A 25,684-nucleotide genomic window follows, 5' to 3' on the forward strand; every position below is an offset into this window, starting at 1 on the left:
CGGATAAAGAAGATGTAATACATACACACAATGGAATACTATTTAGCCATAAGAAGGAAACAAATCCTACCATTTGCAACAACATGGATGGAGCTAGAGGGTATTATGCACAGTGAAATAAGCCAGGTGGAGAAAGACAAGTACCAAATGATTTCACTCATGTGTGGAATATAAGAACAAAGGAAAAACTGAAAGAACAAAACAGCAGCAAAATCACAGAACCCAAGAATGAACTAACAGTTACCAAAGGGAAAGGGACTGGGGAGGATGGGTGGGAAGGGAGGGAGAAGGTGGGGGAAGACAAGTAGTGATTTTACAGCATCTTACTATGCTGATGGACAGTGACAAATGGGTTATGTAGGGGGGACTTGGTGAAGGGGGGTGTCTAGTAAACATAATAATCCTCATGTAATTGTAGATTAATGATACCAAAATAAAAATAATAAAAAATAAAAAATGGGGAAAAAATGGTTATTAGAATTTCTAGAAATTTAGAGTCCCTTGAGCAGGGACCAATGGTGTCTTTCAGAACTTAGGTAAAATAGTTATTCTATTGCCATGATAAAATAAAACAGAATTTTAGTGAAGGACTTAATAGCTTTTAGAATTACATGATTATTTCTCCTATGCAAAGCAATACTAAATAAATGTTTCTTTATTTTTTAATTGGTTGGTGAGATTATAATGAGTGTAATATTGGGTATATTAGTAGCTTGCAGATATGCATATACATCACTTGAGATCTTCATTTGTAATAGCGATTTGTTTTAATTGACTCAACATTACACTCATAGCTGAGATAAGAGTTCTGCTATTCCAAAGCTTACTATTGGTGGCAAACCATACTGTAAGCACCCTTAGCCTTTGTTGCCATGGAGACAGTAACAGGCTTTATTTATTTATTTTAACATAGACTTAAAAATATATATATACCCTAACATAAAGTGTGATTTAGTTGTCTGTAGGTTTTGAGTATTGGCACATTACAAAACTATTTTCTATATTTTTTAATACTTTATTAGTTTTATCCTCCAAAGAAAATAGAAAAGATTCTTATAATGACAAAGTTTTACATTACTTTTTTTCAGGTCTTTTAGGAATAATTTAATATGGATTAGTAATGGATGAGGATTTTGAAGAGCATCCAGAAACTTTTGAAAAAAGTAATGTGGTCTTAAGCATTCACATGTCTTGGATACCTATAGTTATGACACTAATATGTAATGCATACAAATCAATTTCAGATTCAGCTGATACTTTTGCACCAGTGTTATGCTAAGCACTTTCACCCCATTATAGTTTATTTAACAGAACTCAGTTTGAAAGTACCAAAACAATCTTTATATGTAACTTTAAACATATAACTTTTAATATATTTGATTATTCAAATGTATATTAGTAGTATTCCTTAATTTTCCCCCCACAAACCAGTTAAATGATGTTTGTATGAATTTTTAATAAGTAAAACTTTCAATTTGTGAATTATACTTTATATTTCATTCCTTACAAGAATAGATCCCATGGCATGAAATACTACTGTTTCATAGATCTCATGATTATATTTGTAACTAAATCATATCTCTTTATCTTTAGCATCCAGTGTCAAACTGGCATGGCTGGTTAATATCTTAGTCCACTAGCAGTTTTGACTTTTTACCTTAATAGCTGAGTGATCAAGTGATTGATTTCCTTGTTAAGCTAGGTAGGTTAATCCTACTTAATGGTATTTATCAGAACTGAGTGTTATAGTAGTTATTTCTGAATAAAGAAAACCTTGGCATTACAATTATGAACAAAACGCTAAAGCTTAGTCCTTTGCTTTCCACAGTTAATACCTGTATTTAATGGCAAAGGGAGACAACATAAGAAAGTTCTTCACCTTAAATAGAAAGAAAATAGCTAAAGGTATTAGGCAATTACAACTTTTGCTCATAGTTCTGAATATTAGAGTTTAGCTTTTCCAGTTTGCAGTGGCTTTTTAACAAGACCCATCTCCTCTATGAAGAATGCAGTTAATTTTTTTTATGGCACAAAAAATAGGGTAACCTGATCTGAGTCTGACAGAGTGTGTCGTTCATTTAAGTGCTTCCATCTGTTGCCTGCTGTTCCCCTTACTCATGACCCCTCTATGTTTCTCTCTTTCCCTTTTCTTTCCCTCTGTTTCCCTTTCCTTTTTCTTCCCTCCTTCCTTTCTTTTTCCCTCCCCCTCTCTCCTTTTATGCCCTTCTCCCTTTCTCTCTGTCTCTTTTTTTTTTGTTCTTAGCCCCTCTGAGGAAGGCAAAGTTTGTTGAGAGCCCACGAATTCCAGAATCCGAGCTTGGCTCACCAACCCTCACTTCAGCTCAGAAACTGGACGTGGATGCATACTGCCCTGGTAAGCGTGCATGCAGAGCGTCTGCTTTGAAAGAGGGAGGTTTGGATCAGGCCCATCCAGCACAGCAGTATTTTACATGTATGCTGTTAATAAAGACATACCCATTACCCTTTTTCTAACTGATTGCATATTTTCCTAATCAGAACATAGTTTTTACTGAGCATCCTTTTTGACTATTGATAAAATAATAAGAGTAAGTATTGAGAACAATTTCAAAGATAATATTCAAAAGAATTAAAATAATTTTGGTTGATGGTTTTCAAAGTGATTTTTGTGATTTGAGATACTTGAAGAAATTTTGCTTTGGCCATATGCAAACAAGAATGTTAAAGATATGAATAACAATGTTCATTCAACACTAGTCCTTTACATATGACCTGTTTTGCCTAACGCCTGTTGGATTTCTGGACCATTATAGAAAATAGTTGTGATGTTGGAAGCGTTAAACTTGAATTAGAAAAGAAACATTATAGATTTCTGATTTGGACTCCTGGACACTCACTTTTAGAAATATCTCTTCTTGTGAATGGCCTGTAATCACATGTAGAAGTTCACTAAAACCCTTCTTGTGTGGGAGCCAAACTGAAACAGACTCATTATCAATGCTTAGATTCTTCCAAACTTAGATGAGTTGCCTGGCAACATCCTTTACACTCACTCTACAGTGAGTGTATAGAGCTGTGTCAGAAATGTTCACAGCTCCAGTTAAGTATACAGATCAGAGCTTTAGTTAGGACCTTACAAGCCTTGGTTTTAGATCTTTTGTTTATTCCTGCTCATTAAAATTGGTTTAGTTAAAGCACAGTGAATGCAGCCACTACATATTTACAGGTTAGGGTCAGCCAGAATAAAATGATTTCAGTTCTAGGGAGGGTATCTGTAAATCTAGTCTGAAATGTCAAGATAATGTACCTCTGAAGCCAGGTAAGACATGTTTGAAAAAAAAAAAGGCAATAGGTGAAAACTTGGACCGAACCTAATCAGAGACATTTCATTTTATGAGTCAGTTTTGAATATTGAAAGACCTTGGAGATTTCACTTTCAGGGTACAGAGCCCTGGACTTCATACACTGCTGGAGATGACTGTTCATTTTTAAATCAATCACAGTTATGTATTAGGAACCAGCTTTTCATTTCTGAAAGGAATGAAATAGCTATTTAAATGGCAGTGTAATACATTGTCAGGAGAATCTTTTTCATTTTGAGCCATTGCATACTTCCCAGGCAATGGAATAGTGTGCTTTGCCTTTCTTCACGCAAGTTTTAGTGTAATAAAATAAATAAATGTGCTAATTCCCTATCCCTGCATGGAATTCTAGAAGAGAAACCCTATCAGAACAAAGGCCTCTCTTTTCCACATTTGTAAATCAGCGTGATTATCAGGGAGACAATCTTTCACTTCCTGATTGCCCATCTAACATCCTTAATCTAATCTAGACGCTGTTAATTGTCAAGAAGCAAGGCAGCTGCTGTTTGTTGAACTGCCAGTGCTGAATTACTATGAGAAATCTTACCCATGTTATTATTTACATGTATTTTCCACAAGCATGAATCTTTGCTGAATTGGAATGGAACCAAACTAAATGTCAGTTAAGATTTTCAGAAAGCCAGGAAGAAACGAAAACATGTTGCCAATATGTTAATTGCCATGCTCTGCAGTTTCTTTTCTTATCTCAAACAAGTTTAAAGCACAGAAACTTATTAGTGATTTACTCTTCCATAGTAAAATTATTTTCATAATAAAGTTATTAAACCCTGAAAATAAGTTTCTACTGAGATGAGTGACCTAAGGATTGAAGATCCTCTACATAGCCAAATTTAACAATGAATGAATGAATCCAGTATACTCAAAAAGCAAACAAATTACAATCTGTTCTGACTTTCTCTTGCATAGGATATAGTAACAGAACAATGATTGCATTGTATTGTATATTCATACATCACACAGTTAAAGCTAGTGTTCTGGTATCTTCTGGTCCACCTGCTTTATTCATTATCACATGCAAATTTTGTCTAGTAGTATATCTCAGAGGCAACAATCATAAGCTAAAAGTTAAAGCAGTTGTCCTCAAATTTTAGCATACTTCAGAATTACCTGGGACCCTACCTAGTTCAGACTGATTCAAACGTCTTCAATCTAATTGCTGGGCCCACCCCCAGAATTTCTTATCCAGCCAGCCTAGTGTGGGTTGAGAATTTGCTTTTCTAACAAATTCCCAGGTGGTGCTGAAGCTGCTGATTGAGGTTCCACACTTTGAAAACAAACTGAGTCACAGTGCTGCTACAGGCTGCATACAAGCAGTCCAGTGAACAGTGCTAGAAGTTGATAGAGTTCATTCTGCTGTTGCCTCCTGAGACTTAATTGGGATGTTTGTGTTATCTAAATTTAAACCTTTGGGTTGTATTTTAGGTTGGAAGAATAAAGCTTTTGTGTCTGAGGAATGGACATATATTTTTCTTGGTTTATCTTTTTGTACTTGGTAAATGTTGTCCTACATGTGAAAGTGTAGATAAGACAAGAGCAAGTTATTGATACTTGGCTTGCAAAGCCTAGGGTAGGCTACATTGGCATGTGGCTGTCGATCCAGAATATTTGTTTAACAAATTGAGAGATTCAGCCTGTATAGCATTAGATTCTAGAATGCCTCATTTAAGTTTTGCTAGTCCTCAAATCAGAGTTACTGTATGCAGAAAATGTGAGAAAAACATAAGTGAACACTGTTCTGGATTTGCAGCTGGTATCATGGAGATGAGTTGATGATGTTAGGTAACTCAACTACCAGAGTAGGGGAAGTGAATTGTGTTTGATAATTGTTCTATAGTGGGTAAATTAAGACCTGTAGGATTTAAGTATTTTGTGTGGGGCCACAAGCAGGACTTATTGTTGAAGTGGACACAGTATAGTCCAGAAATACATTGCCTCTAATGCTCTTACTGTGTAAATTCCATAAATACCCCTCAACCACCCTTAAATTAAAAAGCAGAAAATTCAGTTTTTAAGTATGAAACATGGCTGTATTCTATTTTTTGGGGTAACCAACTGACATTGGTGATTTCAATAAAACAATTCCCAAAATAAGAGAATAAATGCATCCAACACTGTCTTTTTTGCCTTTGTGATTTGGGGCAAGTAACTTAACCTTTCTAAGTCCTCATCTGTAGAAATGGGAATAATTATCTTAAATAAGGTCAATAAATACAAAGCACTTAGCAGTGAGATTGGTTCATATAAATGCTCATAAATGTAAGTTAATTTTTTTGTATTTAGAGTGATAATCCTGATGCATAGCATAAAATCTTATATTGTTTTCTAAATAATCAGGGAAAAATAAGATGTAAAAGTTTAGGGTAATTTTTAGTTAAATGTGTCTATTGTGTTTTAATTCTGATTTTCCTCTTACTAGTCTTGTGATCTTGAAAATGTCATATAATGTCTCTATGCCTCAGTTTCCTGTCACAGCAACAATTATATGTAACATGACATTACTTCTGTAATTTAAGACATTAAAAACGAATGTGTATAGACCCATGAATAAACATTCGTAGGGAGACATATGTAGAAGAATACACCAAACTAACATTGTTACCTAAAGAGGGAGAGAATTGGAAAATCAGAGGACAGAGTGGGATGGGTGGTGAGATAATTCTCATGTTAGCAGTGGTTGTATCTGACTAGTAGGATCACAGGTGATTTTAATTCTTTTTCTTGGGCAGCATATATTAGTGAATGAGAGCTCAGGTTCTGGTGTTAGATCTGAGTTTAACTTCTGATTTTGTCACCTGTTAACTGGGTGACTAAGTTATGTAACTTTCATAGCCTTAAATTCTTTGTAAAATAGATCTTTTTTTTTTTTTTACAAGAGGTTATTTCATAAGGTTGTTTAGATTAAGCAAAATAATGTATATGCCAAATGCTAAGCTCAGGCAAAATAAATAATAAGCGAGACTAGTACCTGTCCTGTTGTTATTGTTCATCATCACACACGTCTTCATTTCCTAAAATTTCTGTAGTGAATTTGTGTTGAAAATTTTCAATAACCAAATATCACTAAAGGATAGCAATATTCTATATCTTAGATTTTTAAGTTTTTATATGACACACTAATAATGTATAATTTCAAATGTATAAATGAACCTTGACACAGCTGGCAAGCCAAGTCAATAGTTTTATAGGACTTTTGACTACATGTGCAAGGTTAAGGGTCAAAATCCAGATGAGTGTTCTAAAAACAGACAGGCTTCTATCCACACCAAATATTTTCAGAGAAATTTGAGATTAATCCTTTTATAATAGATTCTTTTAAATCTCTTTGAAAATGGCATTGTCCTGCAAAGGACAGTGTTATTTAAGGTGACAACAAAATCAGGGTGTATTTGAACTGAAACTCAAGAATGGAAGAGAGTTTTATGATAGTCATTTGGTACATATTCATCTTTATGTAGCTTTTTAATTTGCAAAGGATTTTTTATTGGGATTTCTTATCAGCATCATATAGATTTCTTATCAGCACAAATACAAGCCACTATAGATAAAATATTTTACATAAAGTTGGTAGTTCCATGAACCCGCTTTTCCCAACTCCTATTTAGTCATTTCATTTAAAAGAAACGATTATTTGTTTTTTTGTTTTTTCCCTTAAAACATTATTAAATATTATCTTTATACTAAATAGGCATGCTTCATTTGTTTTGCCATGAATTTTATACTTATAAACAAACCCTCTATATGATTTTCAGTTGGCATATGGATACCAGAAGCCTTTTCTTTTAATTCACATCTTCTGTTACATTATGTTTGTATTCCTTATGTCTACTATGTTGTAAACACAAAAAGTGTAAAGCAGGATTTTTAAGCTGAGTTAAATTGGTGAGTTTTATGGGGACTCTCTAAAGTCCTTAAAATTATATGCAAACACTATTCTTTATGAAATACATGCTTCTTTCTGTAACAGGTTCTCAAATTAGTCTGTGACACACACTTTCCCCACCCCAGTAAAAGGATGAAAATATTGTTGTAAAGGTTGAAATGAAACAAAGACTGTTAATGGTGCAACTTTTAGAACAAAACAAAAATGCTAAAAGTTATACAATAGACTTGTCTGTCAAATGAAGGGAATAATTGAACAGCAGTGCTGTCTAATCAGGTATGAAAATATATACATACTAGTTAGTTATTTTATATATTATGTATATATATTTTATGTGTGTGTGTGTGTATTTGCATGTATGTATATATATAGAGACAGAGGGAGGGAGGGAAGAGGGAGAGATCAGAAGAGAGATAAACTGAAATAATTCCAGTGTATTTTAGGTATGAGAGACATTGCCTGATTATAGATTATGAAAATAAGTATACAAAAGAACTAGAATATGAATATGAATAGCTTTTCTTCCTCACATTTCCTTATCCACTAATAAGTTCTTAACATGCTAAAAAGTTATTTCAGTGGACAGATGCTTTGTTGAATAATACTTCACGTTTAACATTTTTAGTTGCTTTCATGATTTATATTTTATCAGTTTAAAGATTAAACAGTCTCATTACACTGACTTTTGGATTAATTTTTCTCAAGATGTTTTGCGTCACAAATTCTAAAGACTTGGTCTGTGAATGTGCTGCTTAGATTCATAATTTAGTTAGATACTCAAATGGACTGTTTTTCCACTGACTCTGAAGACCATTTTAACTTGTGGTGTTTAAGGCAGTAAAATGCACTGGTTTAGAGTAAAATGCACTGGTTTCACCTATAGACCCTGGAGCCATACTGCCTGCGTTCAAGTATTAGCTGTGCCACTTACAGCTTGTGGGACCTTAGGCAAATTATTTAACCATAAGAATTGCTATTACCTTATTTGTAAAATAGGAATTATAATGTTACCCACACCATAGGAATGCTGTGAAGATGTAGTCAATTAAAACGTAAATTAACAAAAACAATTATGTGGTCCATAGTGCTCTATGAACCTTAGCTATAGTGTTACAGTGTTTTAGACCCTTTACTGTCTTTTGTCTAAGAATGCTGTAAGTTAATCATCTTTTTTTTTGAGTGCTTTATAAAAAGGATAAAATTACTCCTCTAAACCTATAGTCCTTGGTCTGTTTTTACAAGCAGTTTATGTAAATGTATAGATACTAAGTTGTAAGATTTTTGGTTTTTGTTTTTTTCAATGGAGGCAGTTTTTCGCAGTGATAACTCAGGCCCTGAAATCAGACAAACTTGGATTCAGTTCTAGATGTGCTACTTACTAGCTGTGTAATTTTATTACTTAATCTTTCCAGTCCTCTAGTTCCTCATCTGTAAAATGAAGATGATATTACCTACTCTATAGAGTGTTTTTGGTGATTAAGTAAGATAATATACATAATTTACTCAGCACGGTGTCTGGAACATTAGTTATTATGACAAATATCCTATCTCTCACATCTATTACTATTACTAATGTATTTCTGGGGGAAAAAAATGTAGTTTTGTATGTTTCTTTTCCTAAGCTGTATATATGTTCTTGCAGCCCAGTGTCCATGAAAAAATTCTATGGGAGCAAGGAATGGACAGAAAGGTGTTCTTAACTTGGGTTTTGACACTGAAGAAACTAGAGATTTATGATTCTTTATCTGGTGTTGCCACTAGCATTATCTCTCAGTCACTTAAAATCCCTTTTTTTGTTCTTTCCTTATCTGTAAGTTATTCATTATAACATTTAAATGTATAAGGCTCATGGGGACTATTGGTTAAATTCTGCTTACTGAGCACCTTTAGAGAACAGAAGCTTGTATTGGTTATCTATTACTATATAACAAATTACCATCAAATTTAGTTGCTTAAAACAACATTATCTCATAGTTTCTGTGAGTCAGGTGTGTAGATGTGGCTGAGCTACATTTTGTGGCTCACAGTCCATCCCAGGCTGCATTCAGGGTGACAGCCTGGGCTGTAGTCATCTCAAGGGTCAACTGGGAAAGGGTCCTCTTTTCAAGTTTATGCACATAGCTGTTGTTGGAAGGCTTCAGTTCCTTGTGTTCTGTTTAACTGAGGGACTCAGTTCCTCACTGGTTTTCAGCCAGAGGCCACCCTCAATTCTTTGCCATGTGGACTTTTCCACAGGGAACCTTACAACATGGCAGTTTGCTTCATGAGAATAATAAGCAATAGGAAGAGTGACTGTATGCAAGATGAAAGTGACAGTCTTTTAGAATATCTCAAAAGTAGCCCCCTGTAGATGTTTGCCATATTCTGTTTGTTAGAAGCAAGGGTCTAACCCACACTTCAAAATTGGAATTTTGAAGAAAGTTGCTTAAATGAAGCAATTAATTTTCCTTGCTTTTTCTAAATATTTAATAGATGCCATTCCATGGTCTGGAAACATGAATCCTCATCCTTGTATTCTGATAGAAAAGTTTACAGTATTCCTGGTATCCCACCCTTTTTATATTTAAAACTTTCCTGCTGTCTTCTTGTAACTGTCCATAGGTCTTTCCTTGCTTCACCTGTACAGATTATTTAAAGATTACCAATTATTAGATTAATCTATACTGACTATTAAGCAATTTATAATCAATGCCATTATATCTTCAGTGTTATTGTATCTTTAAATTCAGTGGGTTTTGACTTAAATAGAAAAATATATTCACTGAAAATAACTAAATAATAAAGTAATTCATACCAGTTTCATGAAGTTTGGGCTTGGAAAAAATCTGTCTCATGGGCATATTGAGATTCTGGTGCTGCAGCTAATACTTGCTGATTAACTTACTGTACTGATTTGTTTTACTTGATCAACATTGAAAGGAAGAATAAAAAAAGAAACTTACCACCCCTTTGTACTATACCTTTCTCTCTTACCACTATTCAGAAATTTTTTTCAAAGTGTAACATTATTCCCCTTTTCAATATGTGGCCAGTCTTTAAATATATTCATGCAAAAAAACCATACATTAACCATAGACATTATAGAAAATTACTATGTCCATTTACCATCTTAAGACTATATTTGCAACATTAGAACAGATATCCTTACTCAGAACAGGATTTCCTAAACTGCAATCCAGGAAACTGAAATATTAGCTTATGCTAAATGATAAGATCTGTGAACATGGCACTTTTCAGAACAGCTTTCTCATCACTATATCCCTAGTGCTCAGACCAGTGTCTGCTAGATAGTAATCAACAAATATTAAATGAATAAATCCTCTCATCTATAAAATAACAGCAGTTAAAATAACTAAAAATTAGAACATTTTTCAAACAAGGAAAATACCAGAATAAAAAGTAGAGGTAAATGCTAAAAATATGGATTAGTAGATATTAAGGATAGAAAAATTTATCACAGATATGTGAAACATAATCAAATTCTTGTAAGACCTGACCCAGGAGAGTTAATTCTGGACCATTCTCCTACTTTCTTCCCTAACACTTCAACTTTAAATCTCACATCATCAAACTGTATCAGTCACTAACCCTTTCTTGTTGCAGTTTCTCTGGACTGAGGTTATATCATTTATTCTTTGAAGATTTTAGCCATTGGTTTACTAGAATTCTTGGTAGCCTACCCTTTTTATATTAGATATATTTTTATATCTATCCCTTGCTCAGTATAAACTATCTGTAGGTCTTTTCCCTTGCCTAATCTGTACTGACTATTAAAGTACAGTGAAATAAATATTCTTCCTAGAATGGCACTTTTCCCTTTAAGCCTAAGTAATTACATCTCGTTGTTTTAGTGTGCAGTTTCTAGAATAAATCCCAGATTTGGTTGCCAACAGAGTAAATTTGCCGTTTAGACAAACATGACTTTTGAAGATGATACTTTCCTTATGGTGGCCAGTATATAAATACCTTGCTTGCTTCTTTAGAATCAATTATGCTATAGATGAGGAAATCCAGACCAATAAGAGAATAGTGTGGAAATACTGTATTACAGAAGTAGCACATCTTTATCATATTTTGTACCTCAAACGTATGTCTATTCAAAGCAGATGTCAGAAACCTCAGTTTAAAACCCAAAGGAATATTCAGTGAGAAACATCAGTCATAGAGATTTCAGTGAAGCATTTAAAGTTCTCGAGCTTGTCACACACTGCTTTCCATTTCAGCCAAGTAGTCATCATCATACATCGATGTGCACATAGTTCTTCTTGTACATTGGGGGCAGTTATTTAGGCAAGGAAACAATAGTGTAAGTGTTGACAAGCAGTGATCAATTTCTGTCTCTATAGTGATTCCCACATCTGGAGAGAATCAAAATAGTGGGATGTTGTGAGGGAAAATTATAAGCATTTAAAAGCCTATTCATTTAGTTAAGTGCCAAACTAATGAGTTAAAAAAAAATGCAGAATCCCTAATCTTATAAAAATTTCATTCCTAAATAGCAAAAGGGAAAACCACTGTTTGTGTGTGTATGTGTGTGTGTGTGTGTGTGTTTGAAGGATTTTTTTTCCTATTTATTTGTGTATGTCTAAGTTATTAGTAAAAGGACTATAGGATTATTAAAGATTAAGTGGAGAAATGTAGTTGTCATTGGTTTTTAGGGAGTATATTTTGTTTTCCAGCTTTATTGAGATATAATTGACATATAACATTGTATAAGTTTAAGGTATACAGCATGGTGATTTGATATATGGATATATTGCAGAGTGATTACTGATGAAATTTATGGACACCTTCAGAAAATTGTATATACATATAGAATTTTGCATATTGTCTGGGTTTTCAGAAAAATTCATAAAGCACTTAGATTTGTTTGCCCTATGTAATAGTTTTACCTGAAAACTATTCTGAGCAAACCAAAATTAATAAAAATCAAAGACTAGAATGTTTTATTGAAGTTGCATCATGGTAGCTCCCATTCCATACCATAACCATAGATGCTGGGCATCCAAATACTCCCCTCTGCTACTGGAGAAATTTCCTAGAAGTTGATTCTTTAACTTAGGTCCTAGGTGAGATAATTGAAAGAAGACAGTAATTTAGAAGGGAAGGAGGGGAAAGAAAAGTAGATTTTCAAATACTTCCACTTTCTAGAGATGGGGTCCTACGATTAAAGGTTCTGTAGTTTTTTGTGCACCTGTCCCAACTTACGCAGTTTTTTCCTCAGTTAAGGTTTGTCATTGGTAGCCTAACATGGATCCAGTTTTCCTGGCTACCACCAGGAACCATTCTTCCCTAATTTTCTGCCCTCTGGATTCTCCATATTGAGAGATGGTTTTTAGAACTATGGAAGACATCTCAGACCACAATCTTAACCTCCAACTTATATTTAACTTAAAAACAGGAAGCAAATTTTTCTAGGCTAAGTATCAAAAAATTCTTTGTCTAGCACATTTTTAAAAATTAGAATTAAAATGCTTTTGGGCTGGCTGGTTACTCTGCAGTTCAACATGGACTTTGTCATTTCCTACCAGCATTACTCCTGTCCATACCAGATACATGAAAACTGCTTGTATCCTGAAGGTATTTGGGTCTGCAACCTCTGCTATGAGTTACTGGGAATCATTACCCTCTTTAGGAGGTGACAAAGAAGAACTGGAAGATGAAAGAATGAAAATTTTCCTTTTCTCTCCCTGTCAAAACAGAATTTCAGGGGATTCGCGGACTTCTGAAAAATTGTATATCTGAGGCCCTCAGATCAAATGTTCCTAATTTAGATCCTTTATTAGCTTACCTATACCAATATTTGGAATATCATTTGTTATTAGCTGCTGTGGTTCAGCTATACCAGGAGAAGCACTATACATGACTGAGCAGTTGAAATGTGAAATTACTTTGAAAAGAACTAGGGGGAGTTTTCTTCAATCAATAACCACTAGTGGTATTAGGGAAATACTTACATCTCACTATCTCCAACACTGATCATCAAATGACTCTTATTCTTGTAACTCTTCCACTGTTCTTTCCTTCCTCCATCCCCACTGCCCAACTTCTTGTAGACACTGGCTCTTTCCTATCACATTTTTACAATATGAAAAATTATCTTAAGAGATTAACTACAGTACTCTGACCCATCCATCTTTATCACTATTTCTTTTGCCTATTATTTCTGCTAATTCTCTTGTCTTTTCATACCCCCAATTGTTTGTGTGCTGGATTTAATATTTGAAAATATTTGTAGAAATAACTTGAATGTAGGATAATGTTTTTTTTTTCTCCAGAGAGGGTTTTCATTTCCATCTGGGACCAGGTCAGTCCAAGTTCAGGGTTTGAAGTTCTCCAGGCTAATGAGGTGATACAAATGAGGACTGTAAAGCCTGGTTTACTTTTGGTTCATCTTTATTCCTTAGGTGTAGCTCTTGAGTCAGCCCAAAGTGCAGGCTATCTTTACTAGAGTTCCCACTCTTGGCAGATCCTAGACTCCAATTTTGTTTCCTTGACCTTATGAGATAGCCAAAAGGACAGCTCAGTTATTTCTTCACCATTAACAAATGTCCCTGGTGCTAAAGTGACCCCCAATGTTGGGTAAGATCTCTGTTCTGGATTTCTATCTTCTCCTTGTTCCTTATGATTAATCACCATGTTATTAGGTGTTTAGCTCTTTTTAAATTTTTAAAAAGTATATTTTATAAGTCTGGTTTTTATTAGCTGTCATCAGCTGGAGGGTCTCCAACTACTGCCACCATTATTTCCTTTGGGGAAAAATTTTCTAGCATTTATATTTTTAGATAGCGTGTACACATCATAAAGTATGTAAAAGGAACATCTTTATTTTTTCATTCTGCACACCCCGTGATGCTAGATCGGAACAGACTGCACACTACAACGGACTTAGAACACTTCCTCATGGGACAAACCACCCCCCTTAAATTTTGAGAGCTATAATAAGAAAGTAAAATCATTTTATTAGTCAGTTGATTACTTGAAATATTTAAAAAGTCCCCTTTTCAAACAGGCTTTTAGAGCTGGCTCATGGTCCATCTCTTTGAGCAAGTTGTCTCCTATTTGGACTGAGAAATTAAATCTTAAAGAGATTAGTATTCTTCATCAAAGTTTTGACAAATTTTGCCTATTGGTTATGATAATTACCTGTGTTAATGAATTGTTGGAAAGTTTGCCTTTCTGTCACTGAGCTCCATCTGGTGTTATCTGACCTGTTCCCATTAGATGGGGGAGGAAACTCTGCTTCACCCAGCCACAAATTCCAGGGTGTTTCATAGATCTCTGATGTAAGTTTAGCATTATTATGTTTTCTGCTTTTATCCTACACTTAACAATAGCCATAGTAGTTCACTTGTAATTGTGAATAGATGAAGCTAATGTTTATATTGCTGCCAGAAAAAAATTTTTAATACATAGTAGAAGTCATCATGCAAAATGGTTGGAGAATTTCTTGTAATGTTTAAAGAGGATCATGAGACACAAGGCCTTCATTGCTTAGCTATGTTGCAAACCAATTTTAACAGGAATGTTCTTATCTGCTCGTTATGTTTTATTAAAACATTGAATATGAAAAGCCACATATTTTTGTGTTTAGCACAAAATGTCGTGTGTGTGTATGTGTGTGTGTGTGTATTAAAGCCTTACTCTTCTATTAATACATGTAAATCATATTTGGTACTGTAGAACAGAAGGCTCTCCTTAAAATTGAAAGGCATTATTTGTTTTATATAAATAATTTTTCTATTTAAAGTCTTAAAGGGAAAAGAACACTGGTTAGAATTTATTTGTGTACAAGTAAAACTTGTATTACAGTCAAGGACATAAAATATCAATCCTATTTTCTGGTACCTTACCAGAGCAAGGATGCTTATTTTCTTGGTTAAATTTTACTTTATAAATTGAATTCTCTAGTACAGCAAATACCTTAACTGATCCCTAACCAAGTAACATTTTTTACAGTGACGCAGATTATATGTTGTTTGTCCTAGAGAGAAGAAAGGAGGAATTAAACTGTAGGTGAATCATCACAGCATTTTTCTCATGAAATCTTTTGAAAAAGAGTTAAATATCCAAACAAAAAAAATAAATACTAAAATTATCAAAAACACCCATCTGTAGAACTTAATACTTACTAAGTTTAATAAATTAAAATTTAATACATTTTCTTCCTTATGTTTACCACTGTATCCACAGTGCTTAATGTGGTAACTAATACATAGGAGATGCTTATTCAGTGTTTATTGAGTGAGGCAAACCCAAGAAGTGAGAGGAAGGCAAAATGAAAAACTTTAGTATGTTATAAATATATGTAAATGACATAATTTTCTCCCTACTTAGAGTGTGTCTTTTCACTGTCTAAATTACTACAAAAGGGGCTCATAAACTTGAACACTGAAACCATGTTTCTTAATCTGTGTTTTAACATAATTTCACCACAGTGTTGAGAAAGGGGGAGTGGAATGCCTCTCGGTGGATTTGGATTTCTTGTATTTTATTTGTTTTAATTCCTGGGAAACTTTTTTTTCTGTGTGGGAGGAAGGCTACATACATGGCCAGTGTGACTAGTATATGGGAAGGGGCATAAAGCTTCACTGGATCAGAATTCTGTCATGGCAGCCAACAGATCAATCAGCTGTAAGTGAACTGTAATAAGTATAATTAGAGAACATAATAAAAGAGTATAAAACAGTGAGGATTTTAGGAAAATATTATCTGCTATCCAAATATGGCATATTTGTCCTCAAAGATCAGGACAAAGAAAAGATATGCATGAATAAACTTACCTTAACACTATCCTTTGAGAAACCAAATATGTATACAGTGGCCACACCATATATAAAAATAGATATTTGACCCTCAATCTGCAGCAACTAGCCCAGGAAGCCAACCTGCTATCTACAAGTCAGACCTATAGGAAGTGAGACTGCTATTTTGAGCAACCAGTCCAGGAAGCCAACAATAACCACTATTGTTGTTATATTTTAATGTAACAAAATGATCAGGGCTTGATTATTAATTGACAGCTTTCCTACTGTGTGCCCTCACTTCCAGCTTAGGAACAATGGGAGAAAGCTACATGTGCACTGCACACCTACCCAGTCACATAGGATGCCCGCTTCTGGTTAGCCTGACTTCAGTTTCCCCATGCCTAATGCCTCTAATCAGGGCATACTCAGTCCTTTCCCTTTTTCCCACTATAAAGCTTTTCCACTCCTCTTGCTTGTCTTTGAGCCTCTGCCAAGTGCACATGATGGTGGCTGACTGCCTTGCAAGTTCTGAATAAATAGCCTTTAACTTGTTCTTATTTGGGTGGTCCTCATTTATTTCCATACCTTTTTCACACAACATAGTATTCAAAACATAGCACATTTTTTACTTCCATGCCTGAACATAAACAAAACACACACACAAGAAATGCTTTTTTGCTAAGACTCAAACTCATATGCACAAAAAAAGTGATGAACTGGATTCCTTACACTTTATCAGAATAATAACATCTGTGGTAGTAAAAATGACAAGAACAATATTTCACCTGGAACATAGTCACTGCAATACCACTCTGCAAGTTCATTTCCTGGCCTGGATCGCTTACTTTACCTTTACTTAATGTCCACAGCCACTTGAGCCATTCTCTTCTGTGCTTTGTGATCTGCATGACAGCTTACCATGCTATCATTCCCAGTGACAAAGGCAGCTCTTGATGTGACTTTGGAATCTAAGAATGCCTTGGCAGTGTGTCACTGTCCATATTAATTGGTTTTGACTTAGTCATCTTCATGGCACTGAAGTTACGCTGGGTGAGGTAAAGCCCTTTTCTAGTGTATCAGTGTTATAGCTCTCCTCACACTTGTAAATTAGAATGATCTTACTTTTGGAGTTCTTTACAGTACCCATCATTTTACAGCTCTTTTATTAGCCTCATTTTTTTACAACCTTACACTACCTCCACTCCCTACCTTTATCCCCAGCCATAAGAACTCAAAACCAGGCTCCTGGAGTTAAGTTCAAAAACATACAGTTGACCTTTGAACAATGTGAGTGTGAACTGTGCAAGTCCACTTCTATGTGGATTTTTTCCAATAAACATATTGGAAAATGTTTTTGAAATTTATAAAAATTTGAAAACATTTTCTCTAGCTTTACTGTAAAAATACAGCATATAATACATACACATGAAAAATATATAATATATATAACATACAAAATAGTGTTAGTCAACTGTTTATATCATCGGTATGGCTTCCAGTCTACTGAAATAGCAGGCGATTAGCAGTTAAGTTCTTGGAAAGTCAAAAGTCACACACATAAAGATGGTGGCGTTAGAGGAGAGACATAGGCTTCCTCCTAAAACTGGATACAATTAGAAAATATAGTTGGCACAACTAATCCTGAGAGAGCAACAGGAAAGAGGACAGTGTCAGGCTGCACACACCTGGAGAAAAGAGCAGACCTCACTGAATGGGGTAACATACCAGAGCTGTGGCTCCACAGGACCCGAGCCCTTCCCCCACCCCAGCTCACTGGCAGGAGGAAGAGAAATGGAGCAGGGAGGGAGTGGAAGGCTTGGGACTGCTGAATACCTAGCTCCAGAGATCTGCTCTGGGAGCACAAACCTACACTTCATGGTGCTTTCCTGAGACTCACATGACTACCAGGTTGGAAAGTTAATACAGGCAAAATTCCTGGGAAGACAGGGATTCTGGCCACTTGAGGAAAGCAGGGATTCATATCTGGCTGCTCTAGAACAAAAACTTATACCTGTGTGACCGGCCCACTGGCTCAGGCAGTGGAGACAGGCACAGCAGCCGGGAGGCGGGGAACAGCTCTTTCCTCCCCCCAGGCACCAGTTCTGCTCCCCTGCAACCCCCAACATTGCTTCAGGGGCTCAACAGCTCCAGAATAGAGCTTCTGAACACTAGAGGGCGCCATATACAAACATGAAATACCAAAGGAACCTGGTCCAGAGTAAAATTATTAATACAACTCCAGAGAAAGATTTAAATGATATGGACCTCGTAACTCTTCCTGAAAGGGAGTTCAAAATAAAAATCATCAACATTCTAATGGAGGTACGGAAAGACATCCATGAACTCAGGAATAAATTCAGGTCAGAGATCCAATCGTTGAAGAGCACGATGGAGGGTATTAAAAGCAGGTTGGATATGGTGGAGGAGGCAATAAATGAAATAGAAACTGGAGAAGAGGAATACAAAGAAGCTGAGGCACAGAGAGAGAAAAGGATCTCTAAGAATGAAAGAATATTGAGAGAACTGTGTGATCAATCCAAGCGGAACAAACAATATTCGCATTATAGGGATACCAGAAGAAGAGAGAGAGAAAGGGATAGAAAGTGTCTTTTGAGGAGGTAGTTGCTGAAAACTTCCCCAATCTGGGGAAGGATATAGTCTCTCAGGCCATGGAGATCCACAGATCTCCCAACACAAGGGACCCAAGGAAGACAACACCAAGACACTCAGTAATTAAAATGGGAAAGATCAAGGATAAGGACAGACTGCTGAAAGCAGCCAGAGACAGAAATAAGATCACACACGAAGGAAAGCCCATCAGGTTAATATCAGACTTCTCAGCAGAAACCTTACAGGCCAGAAGGGAGTGGCATGATGTATTTAATGCCATGAAGCAGAAGGGCCTGGAACCAAGATTACTTTATCTGGCAAGATTATCATTTAAATTTGAAGGAGGGATTAAACAGTTTCCAGATAAGTAAAAGCTGAGAGAATTTACCTCCCACAAACCATCTCTACAGCCTATGTTGCAGGGACTGCTATAGATGGAAGTGTTCTTAAGGTTGAATAGCTGTCACCAGAGGTAATAAAACTACAGTAAAGAAAGTAGAACAGCCAATTACAAAGCAAATGCAAAATTAAATTAACTATCCTCAAAGTCAATCAAGAGATAAAGTACAGAATTTGATACCTAATATATAAAGAATGAAGGAGGAAGAAAAAAGAGGAGAAATAGAAAAGAACCTTTAGATTGTGTTTGTAACAGCATACTAAGTGAGTTAGGTTAGACTCTTAGATAGTAAGGAAAGTAATCTGGAACCTTTGGTAACCACGAATCTAAAGCCTGCAATGGCAATAAGTACATATCTCTCAATAGTCACCCTAAATGTAAATGGACTGAATGCACCAATCAAAAGACATAGAGTCACTGAATGGATAAAAAAACAAGACCCATCTTTATGCTGCTTACAAGAGACTCACCACAAACCCAAAGACATACACAGACTAAAAGTCAAGGGATGGAAAAAGATATTTCATGCAAACAATAGGGAGAAAAAAGCATGTGTTGCAGTACTAGTATCAGGCAAAATAGACTTCAAAACAAAGAAAGTAACAAGAGATAAAGAAGGACATTATATAATGATAAAGGGCTCAGTCCAACAAGAGGATATAACCATTATAAATATATATGCACCCAACATAGGAGCACCAGCATATGTGAAACAAATACTAACAGAACTAAAGGAGGAAATAGAAGGCAATGCATTCATTTTAGGAGACTTCAACACACCATTCACTCCAAAGGACAGATCCACCAGACAGAAAATAAGTAGGGAGACAGGGGCACTGAACAACACATTAGAACAGATGGACCTAATAGACATCTATAGAACTCTACACTCAAAAGCAACAGGATACACATTCTTCTCAAGTGCACATGGAACATTCTCCAGAATAGACCACATACTAGGCCACAAAAAGAGCCTCAGTAAATTCCAAAAGATTGAAATTCTACCAACCAACTTTTCAGACCACAAAGATGTAAAACTAGAAATAAATTGTACAAAGAAAGCAAAAAGGCTCACAAACACATGGAGGCCTAACAACATGCTCCTAAATAGTCAATGGATCAATGACCAAATTAAAATGGAGATCCAGCAATATATGGAAATAAATGACAACAACAACACAAAGCCCCAACTTCTGTGGGACGCAGCAAAAGCAGTCTTAAGAGGAAAGTATATAGCAATCCAGGCATATTTAAAGAAGGAAGAACAAACCCAAACAAATAATCTAAAGTCACAATTATCAAAATTGGAAAAAGAAGAACAAACGAGGCCTAAAGTCAGCAGGAGGAGAGACATAATAAAGATCAAAGAAGAAATAAATAAAATTGAGAAGAATAAAACAATAGAAAAAAAATCAATGAAACCAAGAGCTGGTTGTTTGAGAAAATAAACAAAATAGATAAGCCTCTCTAGCCAGACTTATTAAGAGAAAAAGAGAATCAACACATATCAACAGAATCAGAAACAAGAAAGGAAACATCATGACGGACCCAACAGAAATACAAAGAATTATTAGAGAATACTATGAAAACCTATATACTAAGAAGTTGGAAAACCTACAAGAAATGGACAACTCCCTAGAAAAATACAACCTTCCAAGACTGACCAAGGAAGAAACACAAAATCTAAACAAACCAATTACTAGCAAAGAAATTGAAGCAGTAATCAAAAAACTACCCAAGAACAAAACCCCTGGGCCAGATGGATTTACCTTGGAATTTTATCAGACATACAGAGAAGATATAACACCCATTCTCCTTAAAGTTTTCCAAAAAATAGAAGAGGAGGGAATACTCCCAAATGCATTCTATGAAGCCAACATCACCCTAATACTGAACCCAGGCAACGATCCCACCAAAAAAGAAAATTACAGACCAATATCCCTGATGAACATAGATGCAAAAATACTCAACAAAATATTAGCAAACCAAATTCAAAAATGCATCAAAAGGATCATACACCATGACCAAGTGGGATTTATCCCAGGGATGCAAGGATGGTACAACATCCCAAAATCCATCAACATCATCCACCACATCAACAAAAAGGACAAAAACCACATGATCATCTCCATAGATGCTGAAAAAGCATTCGACAAAATTCAACATCCATTCATGATAAAAACTCTCAACAAAATGGGTATAGAGGGCAAGTACCTCAACATAATAAAGGCCATACATGAAAAACCCACAGCCGACATCATACGGAACAGCGAGAAGCTGAAAGGTTTTCCTCTAAGATTGGGAATAAGACAGGGATGCCCACTCTCCCCACTGTTATTCAACATAGTACTGGAGGTCCTAGCCACGGCAATTAGACAAAACAAAGAAATACAAGGAATCCAAATCAGTAAAGAAGAAGTCAAACTGTCACTATTTGCAGATGACATGATATTATACATAAAAACCCTAAAGACTCCACTCCAAAACTACTAGAACTGATACCGGAATACAGCAAAGTTGCAAGATGCCAAATTAATACACAGAAATCTGTGGCTTTCCTATACACTAACAATGAAGTAATAGAAAGAGAAATCAGGAAAACAATTCCATTCACAATTGAATCAAAAAGAATAAAATACCTAGGAATAAACCTTACCAAGCAAGTGAAAGACCTATACCCTGAAAACTGTAAGACACTCTTAAGAGAAATTAAAGAGGACACTAACAAATGGAAACTCATCCCATGCTCTTGGCTAGGAAGAATTAATATCATCAAAATGGCCATCCTGCCTAAAGCAATATACAGATTTGATGCAATCCCTATCAAATTACTAACAACATTCTTCAACAAACTAGAACAAATAGTTCAAAAATTCATATGGAAACATGAAAGACCACGAATAGCCAAAGCAATCCTAAGAAGGAAGAGTAAAGTTGGGGGGATCTCGCTTCCCAACTTCAAGCTCTACTACAAAGCCACAGTAATCAAGACAATTTGGTACTGGCACAAGAACAGAGCCACAGACCAGTGGAACAGAATAGAGACCCCAGATATTAACCCAAACATATATGGCCAATTAATATATGATAAAGGAGCCATGGACATACAATGGGGAAATGACAGTCTCTTCAACAGATGGTGCTGGCAAAACTGGACAGCTACATGTAAGAGAATGAAACTGGATCACTGTCTAACCCCATACACAAAAGTAAATTCGAAATGGATCAAAGACCTGAATGTAAGTCATGAAACCATAAAACTCTTAGAAAAAAAAGAGGCAAAAATCTCATGGACATAAACATGAGTGACTTCTTCATGAACATATCTCCCCGGGCAAGGGAAACAAAAGCAAAAATGAACAAGTGGAACTATATCAGGCTGAAAAGCTTCTGTACAGCAAAGGACACCATCAATAGAACAAAAAGATACCCTACAGTATGGGAGAGTGTATTCATAAATGACAGATCTGATAAAGGGTTGACATCCAAAATATACAAAGAGCTAATACACCTCAACAAACAAAAAGCAAAAAATCCAATTAAAAAATGGGCAGAGGAGCTGAACAGACACTTCTCCAAAGAAGAAATTCAGATGGCCAACAGACACATGAAAAGATGCTCCACATCACTTGTCATCAGAGAAATGCAAATTAAAACCACAGTGAGGTATCACCTCACACCAGTAAGGATCGCCATCATCCAAAAGACAAACAACAACAAATATTGGCGAGGTTGCTGAGAAAGGGGAACCCTCCTACACTGCTGGTGGGAATGCAAATTAGTTCAACCATTGTGGAAAGCAGTATGGAGGTTCCTCAAAAAGCTCAAAATAGAAATTTGACCCAGAAATTCCACTTCTAGGAATTTACCCTAAGAATGCAGAAGCCCAGTTTGAAAAAGACAGATGCACCCCTATGTTTATCGCAGCACTATTTACAATAGCCAAGAAATGGAAGCAACCTAAATGTCCATCAGTAGATGAATGGATAAAGCAGATGTGGTACATATACACAATGGAATATTATTCAGCCATAAGAAGAAAACAAATCCTACCATTTGCAACAACATGGATGGAGCTGGAGGGTATTATGCTCAGTGAAATAATCCAGGCGGAGAAAGACAAGTACCAGATGATTTCACTCATCTGTGGAGTATAAGAACAAAGAGAACTGAAGGAACAAAACAGCAGCAGAATCACAGAACTCAAGAAGGGACTGATGGTTACCAAAGGGAAAGGGACTGGGCAGGAGGGATGGGAAGGGAGGGATAAGGGCAGGGAAAAAGAAAGGGGGCTTTATGATTAGCATGTGTAATGTGGGCGGGGCATAGGGAGGGATGTGCAACACAGAAAAGGCAAGTAGTGAGTCTATAGTATCTGACTACGCTGACTGTAATGCGGTTTATGGGGGGGACTTGGTGAAGGGGGGAGTCTAGTAACCATAAAGTTCTTCGTGTAATTGTAGATTAATGATAATAAAATGAATTTTTAAAAAAGTCACACGCAGATTTTAGACTGTGCCGGTGGGGTTGGCATCTCTAACCTCTGCATTGTTAAGAGTCAGTGGCATCTCAGTGTTGCACCTCAAGTTGTTGCACCTGGGAACATTTAAGAAAGTTTCTGTATATATTTAGGGGCTTGCCTAATGAATTCAGAAGGTAGTCTGTCCATATTCCTTTCCTGTTTAAGAATCCTAATGCCAGAGTTAATTAATTCCTGTCTCATTACTGTTTCTTCCAAAGTTGGTTTAAAGCAAGCCCCTGATAACCTGCCTTGATTATGTCATGTTCCACAGTGAATGAGATTTGCCTCCCCAACTCTAGCTACCTTTATATTACATAAATGTTTGTATATTAGCAGAGCAATACATAAGTACAAACCAATACTTGCAGCATACATTTCCAATTACGTTTATATAAATGTGTTTATGTAAGTTTGAAAGAGAAGTACAACTGGGTCATTATATAAAAATCAGTAGTATTTCTATATTCTAGCAAAGAACAATTGGAAAGTTAAGTCCAGAAACAATTTCATTCACAGTAACATTCAGAATCATGAAATAATTAGGGATAAATTTAACAGAACATATACACTAAAAATTATAAATAAAACATTGCTGCCATAAATTAAAGAACCAAATAAATGAAGAAATATACCATATTTACAGATTAGAAAATTCAGCATTCTCTTGCTCTCTTCCTTTGTGATTTGATGACTTCCTCTAGTGTTATGCTTACATTCCTTTCTCTTTATGTTTTGTGTATCTATTATAGATTTTTGGTTTATGGTTACCATGTGGTTCATGTATAGCATCCTATGTATAGAGCAGTCCTATATATGTGTATATTTTAAGTTAATGATGGTTTGCTTAAGTTCGAACACATTCTAAAAGCACTACATTTTAACTCTCTTCCTCCACATTTTATGTATATGATGTCATACTTTCTTCTTTTTATTTTGTATATCCCTTACCTATTATAGATATGATTGATTTTACTACTTTTGTCTTTTAACCTTCATTTTGGCTTTTACGTAATTGATCTACTACCTTTACTGCATGTTTGCTTTTACCCATGAAATTTTTTCCTTTCTTAATTTTCTTACTTGTAGTTACAGTCTTTTCTTAGCATTTCTTGTAAGGCCACTTGTAGTGGTAATGAAGTAGTTTTTGTTTTTCTGGGAAACTGTAGCTCTTCTTCTGAATGGTAACCTTGCCAAGTAGAGTATTCTTGGTTATAGGTTTGTTCCTTTCAGTAATCATGTAGAATATTCTTGGTTGTATGCTATTTTTTCCTTTCACCACTTTGGATATATGATGCCACTCCCTTCTGGCTTGCAAAGTTTTTGCTGAAAAATCAGCTAATAGCCTTACAGGGTTTCCTTTGTATGTAACTAGTTGGGCCTATCTTGCTGCTTTTAAGATTCTCTTTAGTTTTAGACATTTTAATTATTATGTGTCTTAGTGTGGACCTTCTTGGGTTCATCTTGTTTAGGGCTTCCTATGCTTCCTGGACCTGCATGTCTGGTTCTTTCCCCAGGTTAGGGAAGTTTTCAGCCATTGTTTCTTCAAATAGGTTTTCTACCATTTTCTCTGTCTCTTCTCCTCCTGGGACCCCTATAATGCGATTGTTAGTATGTTTGATGTTGTCTCAGAGGTCTCTTATTCTATCCTCTTTTTTTAAAATTGTTTTTTCATTTTGCTGTTCAGCATAGGTGATTTCCACTATCCTGTTTTCCAGATCACTGATCTGTTATTCCACATCCTCTAATCTGCTATTGATTTGCTGTAGTGTATTTTTCATTTCATTTGTTTTATTCTTCCTCTTATTGGTTCTTTTTATATTTTCTGTTGTTTTTCTTGTTGAAGTTCTCCCTGAGCTCATCGACTCCTCTCTCAAATTTTAGTGAACATCTTAATGACCATTACTTTGAACTCTTTACAGGTAGATTGCTTATCTCCATTTAGTTTAGTTGTTTTCTAGGTTTTGTCTTATTATTTAATATGGAACATACTCTTCTGTCCCCTCATTTATGCTGCCTCTCTCTGTTTCTGTGTATTAGGGAGGTCAGCTGTGTCTTCTGGTCTTTAAAGTAGTGATCTTATATAAAAGGCATCCTGTAGGGGTGGTAGTGCAATTCCTCCCAGACTACCAGAACCAGGTGCTTCAAGGGGGTCCCCTATGTGGG

General features: G+C 35.6%; 1 protein-coding gene across 11 annotated transcripts in view; it reads left to right on the plus strand.

Annotated features, from left to right (window-relative positions):
* TANC2 (tetratricopeptide repeat, ankyrin repeat and coiled-coil containing 2) overlaps positions 1-25,684 on the plus strand; it is a 374,308-nt gene that overhangs the window by 198,285 nt on the left and 150,339 nt on the right. For 7 of the 11 annotated variants that reach the window (XM_036997193.2, XM_073235742.1, XM_073235743.1 and 4 more), the window contains one exon: positions 2,264-2,374. The exons of the other annotated variants lie outside the window; for them this stretch is intronic. In XM_036997193.2, coding sequence (XP_036853088.1) covers positions 2,264-2,374 — 111 coding nt within the window. The remainder of the gene's footprint in view (positions 1-2,263; positions 2,375-25,684) is intronic. 11 annotated transcript variants of the gene reach the window in all.

This window comes from Manis javanica, chromosome 4 (assembly GCF_040802235.1).
Source record: "Manis javanica isolate MJ-LG chromosome 4, MJ_LKY, whole genome shotgun sequence".
Lineage (NCBI taxonomy): Eukaryota > Metazoa > Chordata > Mammalia > Pholidota > Manidae > Manis > Manis javanica.